The 8,250-nt window shown below is 35.7% G+C and overlaps 1 protein-coding gene across 1 annotated transcript; it reads left to right on the top strand.

Annotated features, from left to right (window-relative positions):
- The first annotated feature begins 264 nt into the window (after positions 1-264).
- Positions 265-8,101, top strand: LOC117911150 (zinc finger CCCH domain-containing protein 13). Its single transcript, XM_034825361.1, has 4 exons — positions 265-414; positions 4,133-4,394; positions 6,023-6,083; positions 7,208-8,101. The coding sequence occupies exons 1-4, from the start codon at positions 347-349 to the stop codon at positions 7,849-7,851; spliced, it is 1,035 nt and encodes a 344-aa protein (XP_034681252.1). The 5' UTR covers positions 265-346; the 3' UTR covers positions 7,852-8,101.
- The last annotated feature ends 149 nt before the right edge of the window (positions 8,102-8,250 follow it).

Raw genomic sequence — 8,250 nt, 5'->3', positions numbered from 1 at the left:
ACAAATTCGGTTTTCAAAATCATCAAATCAAATCAAATCGACATTTTTTATTATTAAAAATTGAATCAATACGATGAATTTTAGTTAGTTTGGATTGGCTTGTGATTTTGCTAAATTCTTCAAAAAATTTCATCTATTCCATCATATCGACAAGAAGACCCTACGATTTGGTCATTTCCATTTAGTAATTGGACTGAATGGCTAGGATCATTTCATCGCCCTTCCTATATAAGCTCAAGGTGATAATTTGTATACCATCATATCTCATTCAAGCAAAGCCCCCTTATTAAAGTGCAGGTCTTCGTGGTTGTTTCTTCTGTAATCTTGCAAGGAAGAAGAAGACGCAATGTCTCGACGAGAAGGTCGAGATTCGGACTCAAAGCGACACCGTTTCAAGTACGATAGAGAATCCAGGTACCTCTTCGTCTTTCTCTGTATGCCCATGATTCTTCCACTGTTTTATCATTGTACGTGCAAAAGGGTGTGTTGTGTACCAAAAATTGGAACAACGAACGGTGGATATTGCGTGGATTGTTAATTTTTTTTTCGTCTTTTTTGGTTATATCATTGGTTAATTTGTGGGTAAGTTTTCAGATCGAAGTGGGTTTCTCTGGATCAGGTGTTTGGGGGAGAAAAGCTTCGTTCTTGTCTGCTCATCTGTTTATGATGTGTCCATAGTGGAATGTGGAGGATGACCCATTTTGGTTGTCTTTTATCATCTGTTTTTGGTGTTTTTGTGGGGATTTGTTTATTTCTTCGGGATGATTTGCTTGGGCTTGCTCCTAGTGTTTTGAGAATCATCCTAGGTTGTATGCATCATCACATGAAATTGCCATGTGATTAGGACTGGGAAGAGTGATTTTTGAGGCCGCATTACTTGCATGAAGTTGGGCCCTTGGAAATTGGAACTGAAAATTATGGTTCACATTCCGATGTTTGGTTGCATTATATGCCAATCAATTCGAAAGGAAGTTAAATGTTTTAGACCCCAAATCTACAAAATATTACTTGGGTATGATGGGAATTTTTGATTCCCAATCAAATCCAATTTTCTAGCTCCTATGCAACCTAAACTAGTTTCTTCTTTTTCTTCTCTTAAAAACTTATGCAACAAATGTCCTGAGAGGAAGGTTATGCTTTCAGTTGTGGATTCAGGGTTTCTTAAATAGAAAATGACCTGGAGGGGTTTGGAGCTGCCAGCCTGGACTTTATTTTCATGATTCCATCAGGATCAAAAGTTTTTCCAGAATCATTCCCATTATATGCAGATGCAGAAATAGATAAATTTTTTTTGGGATGCTATTTTCCAATGTTTAAATTTATGTTATGCTATTTCCTTACTACATTCATATTAGTCTTTAATTTAAATTAAGAACTTTTACTAAAATAGTTCATTTATAATCTGAACATGATAGAGGTTTAAAATTTATATATTTGTTGCTTCCACTGTAAATGTATTATTTTCCTTGTATATTCATATTAATGTATCATTTAATTATAGAATTTGAACTCGTTATTCAAATAAGCATTTTTTATATAAGAAGGTGCAGGGAGTGGGCTTTTGCCTTCGCATCTCAGTTCAACAGCATATATCTGAATTTTTTTTTTCTTTGAATCAACTTGGTTTAAGGGTTTTTAGTAATTATTCTCTGATGAATTTGCATATAACAAGAAATAAACCGCAGTTTTAACCAAAACTCTGACTTTTCAAATTCTCTAATGTCTTTGGTTTAACATTTCAATTGTGAAATGTGTTCTTTTATTTGTGAATTCTGATCTTCAACTGCTAACCTACCTAAGCTATAGGCATACACGTGAAACAACTTTTCCTCCTTTATTAGGTGCTTTTCAAAATAGTCTTCACTGCCTATTAGAAAAACACATTTGGAGCAGATTTGTCTAGTTCAGAACTCCAACTTGTATGGCCTTTAATTCTAATAAAAATCTTTGGGTGAAAATATACCTTGATAATCTTATTAAAAATACAACCTGGCAGAGGTACATTAGATATGTAAAATCTGAGGTCTTTCCACATTTTATGGAAAGTGCCATCTGCATATTGTGTTTAAAGATTGACCATGTTATCATCGTACCAACAATTATGGCAGCAACTTGTGGGAGCTCAACCTTACCCAACTTGGGCAACTCAATTTGCAAATTGGGTTAAGTTTGGGCAAAAGAATGTCAAGATGAATTAAATTTGGATTAGTCTTGGTTGGGGGTTCAAGCAATCCAATAGATAGTGTATATGAGATGCATTATTTAATATTTCAAACTCTTTTATGGTTGTCTTGGAAATTGATTACAAATAATCTGACATGAAGGCTTTTTTTTTTTTTTTCTTTTTTTTGAAAATTTTAATTCAGTCTATTGATAGTAGCAAAAATTTCTAATTATTGGATTGATTTAGCAAACTGTGGTTATGAATTTTACATGTTAATTTGCAAAAGGTTCTAGAGAGAATAGATGTTATTTATGGTTTTTCTTTGTTTAGTGTAGTTTGATTTGTAAAAGATCCTACTGAAACAGATATTAAATGTAGGTCAATTTAATATGATTTTTTTGGTTTATAATTCAGTTTCGCATGTTAGTTTTTTGTTTTGAATAATTTATCAATCCACCTTTTGGTGCCATTTGTATATTTTTTGGCGTACTTGGGATGTGTTCTTGATTGAATGTACGCCAATCATAGTGTCAGATGCAAGTTGTTAGTATTTTGATTTAATGTGATTTTAATTTAATAGGCAATAATTCATTGTTATGTAGATGTAAAATCCAGTTACTTGCTTTTGGGCTTAACCCAATCTGATTTCATGGCCCATCCTAACTTTTGAACCCATTCAACACTCACAGAATCCATCCAAAACCAAAAGCATGATAAATAAACAAATCCTACCCCAAATTTTAACCCAAGCTTAGAAAAATAGGTTTGAATTGGGAAAGGAAAGGAAGATGGTTGGTTGTATAGTATTGGAATTGGGATATTGACGACAGACAACAAAAGATTCCCTTTCCCCCACCTCAAAATTTTCATATATTTTTTTGTCTCTAATAACCTTGAGATCTCGTAAAATATGGTACCGGTAATGGCTGATGGGGTTGTGCACCTTATTGACCACCTTTGGATAAAATCCTAGCTGCTTCGGTGATTGTCTTTTAGTTGACCTTCCAGGTCATGCAGATTTTTCTTTTTTCCTTTTTGATCATAGACGCAATGTTTTCATTAAAATGGATTAAAAGTATAAAAGAAGGATAAGAAATCCTTCCCACAATTACAAAATCTGATCAAAACAGAGGAAGAGATAACAAAATTCCATTCCCCATTATTATGTGTTATTTATGTTAGAATAAGCCAAAATGTGTTGTTCACTTATTTTGGAGCCATTTTGATAGTGTAGCTTTGTTAGTATATGTGCATTGCAACAGAGACAACAACACTAGACACTGTCTTAGCTTAAAGACTTGAACATAGAATTCAAATGTGCTTCCAGAAAAGTGCTTCCTATCTTAATTTCTTTTCATTTTTGTGTTGATAAAGAAAAAACTTTTTGGTAAGAAAATAAGAAAAGAGGAAAACAAGGAAAAAAAAAATTCAAAAACAAAGAAAAAGAAAAGAAGGCATGAATAGCAATTTGAAATTGTTTGGAGCAATGGTACTTGGGTTGCCTTCCCTCTTTCTGTTAGGTGAACATTAATATATCTCCCTCTTTCTGTTAGGTGCACATTTATATATCTCTAATTTCCCATGAAAAGAAACCATCAGGAATACATAATGCGGGTTGTATTAGTTTCTTAGCCATGTTTATTTCATGAATTTAAACATCATAACTTCATTCTGCAATCCTTTTACCCTAATCTCATTGGGGTTAAACTTGAAAATTCTGGATGACTTTCTTCATAGTTGTGTAATTTATTACTTGTTTATTTTGTGGCCTATTGTACTGGATGAATAGGTTTCTTTTTTCAAATTAGGTTGTTGACATGTCTCAATCAGAATGGTAATGACTTGCGTTCTATACCTATCAAAAAAAAAAAAAAAGTAATGACTTGTGTTCTAACATTCTAGCAGCCTTTCCTTTTTAATGGGCTTGTAGTTATTACGGTGCTCATATGTCATTTGGTTGGTTAATAGTCCCAAAAGATCTAGGAGGGATGGAAAACCAGAAACAGAGAGAATACCCAGCAGTCTTAATACAAATAATGGAGATCATGTGGACCGTGATCAAAAGCATCGCCGCAGATTACAAGATGCTTTACCACTGGAGGCCCCATTGGCATCGGATTCCAAGGAGGAAATGGAGGCTGTGGGCAAAGAATCTGACAAGAAGACCAGTGGACCTCGTGACAGAACCAAACCCTCTTCTGATATACCGCGACATCGATCCTTTTTTCAGGTGTAGTGTCAATTTGTGAATATACATCAGTTTCAATCTCTTTATGTTATTTCATAGTTGATTGTTAATCTTTGCTTGTATGCTGATAAATGATCTCTGCCTTCTGTATCAACATTGGATCTCAAAGATTTTCAGAGAAGTTTGTTTCAACCTGCAACAGCGAAACACTGAATTGCTGCCAATTTTTTATTTTTATTTATTTTTTGATAGGTAAATACACAGAAAAAATATATATTAAGAGAAAAGAGTGCCTAAAGGGCAACCCAAAGCATATAGGGAGTATACAAGAGGTGCCTAAACGCAAGAATAAAAAAGAAGAGGGGATATAAAAAAACTCACCAGCCCTCATCTAGAACCCAACCAATCAAAAAAGTTGATTAAAGGTAAAAGTCCTACATCTATACATGACTTAGACCAAGACCAATGATTACATACAAAAAAAGAATATTTCATCCTTTCAATTGAAAGTTCCTCATTTTCAAAAGCTATCCTATTTCTTTTCTTCCAAAGCGACCAAAATAAACAAAGTGGAGCTGCCATCCAAACCTTTCTACATTTCTTGCCCACAAAGGATTCATGCCATTCTAGGAGGGTATCTCTAGCCGAAAGCGGAAGGACCCACATCACACCAAACAACCTAAATAGTAACTCCCAGAAAACCCTTGCCTTGAAACAATGGATTCCTCTTTAGCACACCAAAGGAAACATCTGCTAGCTATGGGCCACCCCTTCCTTTTGAGTTGATCCAAGGTTAGAATCTTCCCCCACGAAGCTTCCCAAGCAAAAAAAAAAACCCACCTTAGTGGGGACACGAGGGCTCCAAATGATGTTCCTCAAAAACAGAACCGCACTTCTAGGTTCAAGAGCACTATAAAGGGATTTAACAGAAAATTTTCTGTCCTTAGTCTCTTTTCCTATCCTCCAAATTGATGACTAGCCTCTTTCCTTGTAAAGTCAAAAGGAACCTCTCCACCACCTCCACCTCCCAATCATTGAAAGGTCTAGAGAACTGGGATTCCAGCCTCCCTCTTCCCCCAACAACTCCCAACAGTCCGCTACCCACGCCTCTTTTGAATCCACTAAAGCATTGCTGCCAATTTTATAACTATATGATCATTAACTGTCTTGCAGAATAAGTACTATTCTCTACTGCTTAACATGAAGCATTATCATATTAAAGTGAAGTTGTGAATTTTCAATTCCTTATTTGGTGCATTTGGAAGGTGCAATAATTGTCCTTGATTATTTTTTAAACTCTTTTTTGGATATCTTTTACTTAGTTTTTTTTTTGTTTCACTCTGAAAGATGTGCTGAGTTGTTATTTAGGCAAGGATAGATCCCACTAGTGGTATGGTAAGAGAAAACTGCCTTATTGGCTAAATACCAAATCTAAAACCAAGTTAAAATTTAAAAATTACAGGATTATCATAGAAAAGCTTTTGCCACATGTGAAACTTGATCATTTGCTGAATCAACCATCAATATATCTGATGAGTTCAATTACTTGGTTTTTATCAGTTTGTCAACCCTTTGTTCTCGGTCTCCTAATGGGATTGTTGTTCAATCCTGGTTTCAAGTGCCTCCATGTATATAAGCTTTTTAGTCTTGCTGTGGATGTCTTATGACAGCATGATGAGCGGGATGGTTCTAGGCAAGCGGGCCGAAGATTCAGTCACAGAGCAAATACTGGTAAGTACCTATTTATATTTTTTGTGAGAGTTTATTTATTTCAAGTCATTATTTATACTATTATCACTACTATTATGATGGCAATACTATTAGAACTTTTTTTTTTTCCTGATTAGAGCTACAACTGTTATTTTTGTTATTAATTTTTGCTTCACCTGTTTTAATGTGTGTGTGTATGTTGTGATTCACATCAATCCAGCATAGAAACATTTTCTATACAAATGGCTCTTGATTTGTAATAATTTTTCAAGTGGCAACTTCATTCCTATTTAAAAATAAATAAAAATTAACCCTTTAGTTCTCTAATGATCCCTAATTATACATGTAGGATAGGTTTTTGTGATTGGATATTAGAACGGGATGATATAGGTGTGTGGGTGGGTTGGTGTGTACATTACACATTTAAACATGGGGACATGTACTTATTTCATGAACATGCACATTTTTTACTATATAGTATTACCAATTTAGAAGTTAAACTTTTGTATCTACCTGTGAACTATTAAAGAATCCTTTATTTTGTTAATGAAAACCTATCCATATGAAAGTTTAAGATGTCATTTAGTAGAAGTCCTTTTAATTGTGGAAATCATATGTTCTTAAATCTGGTAAACTTAAACGTTTAAAAAATTAACCAGTTTATTCCTTTCATTAAAACTCTAGTCGGCTTCTCAGAACATCTTTCCAATTCTACCATGATTCTCTCCATTAATGCCTCATACATCTGTTGTTCAGTCATGAGTGTGGTTGAGCAATCAATGTCTCCATGTTCATGGTTTGTTTTGCAACAAAGGGATTTGGAATTAGGTTCTTCAGTTGGCCTTAGGATCTGAATATTGGAAGCTTAAAGGGTTTCTTATTATTTCCTTCCCTTTTAGCTGTATGATAATTGAATTTTGATTATGAATGATATTTGTCCTATTTTTCTGAATTGGATATCGTAATACCTTTTGATTAGAAAGTTATTAGGTGCAAAGATCTTTTCATCATGTGAATATGAACTTTCTCTTTGTTATCCTGTTTTGTACTAATTGCAAAGTTCAAGACCTAAGCATCTACTAAAAATCTTGAAACTTTAGCATTCTTTCCTATGACAAGTGTTATTCTCCCCTTTTCTTTTGAAGAGCGCGGATGGTGGGGGGACTCCAAGGATCAGCATGGTGATAGGGACCCGACGGATCAGCATGGTGATAGGGATTCAAAGGATCAGCATCGTGAAAAGGCAACAAACAAGACAGTGACTGATGATACACAGAAAAGGGATGAAAAATCTGAAGCTCAGGGCAGTGACAAAAACCGTGTTTGGCGCCATGATGGATTCTTTGAGATGGAGTCCAATCCACATCCACCTGCAAGGAAGAGGCCTGCATTTAGGGAGAAGAAGATCCCTGTGGACCATGAAATTGCTGACAAAGCGGCAACAGAGGCTGTTAAGCCAAGCCATCCTGACCGCTCCATGCTAAGTGAAAGAGGAGGCCGTAACCCCCGTCACTTAGGCAGACCGGAAAAGCCATTTTCTGGAGATGGGGCATTGCCCTACCGGGGAGAAGCACAGAGGAGTGGTGGCCCTGCACCAAGGTATGGAAGTGGCCGTGGTGGTGGCAATTATAGGGAAAGGGATAGGTTTGGTGGAAGGCAAGGGCAAAGATCAGGTGATGTCCGAGTCGAAAAGTGGAAGCATGACCTTTTTGATGAGGCTAACAGGAGTCCAGTCAGAAAGAAGGAAGAGGAGCAGATTGCAAAGGTGGAAGCACTGTTGGCTTCCTAAGATTGAAGTTGCTTGAGGATGTCCTTCAGCCTCTAGATCTTCATAGCAAATCCCTGTTGGGTTTGTTCAAATTCTCAGCCAACACAGTTTTCCCCTTAGACATCTCAAGACATTTTCTTTTATGAAAAGGTTGCTTGTACTTTTTGTTCATGAATGATATTGTAAAAGGAGTCTAAATGAATTGAAGAATTTTGATTTACAATTGTTCCCCATCTATTGACCCATCTATCCAGGTACATGTTTGATGCCATAGATGCACTGGTTGTCCAGAAGGTTGTACTTCAGAATCAATCAAATTTCCTCAAGTAGGGTTCGAAACTGAGCCACTGAGGCACAATAGGAGAGTGAATCTTATGGACGTCAGTTCCTGTCCCTAACCCATGATTAATATAGCTTGAA

Source organism: Vitis riparia, chromosome 3 (genome assembly GCF_004353265.1).
Source record: "Vitis riparia cultivar Riparia Gloire de Montpellier isolate 1030 chromosome 3, EGFV_Vit.rip_1.0, whole genome shotgun sequence".
Classification (NCBI taxonomy): Eukaryota; Viridiplantae; Streptophyta; class Magnoliopsida; order Vitales; family Vitaceae; genus Vitis; species Vitis riparia.
Note: the sequence above shows the minus strand (reverse complement) of the source record. Positions and strands in the feature narration are given on the sequence as shown.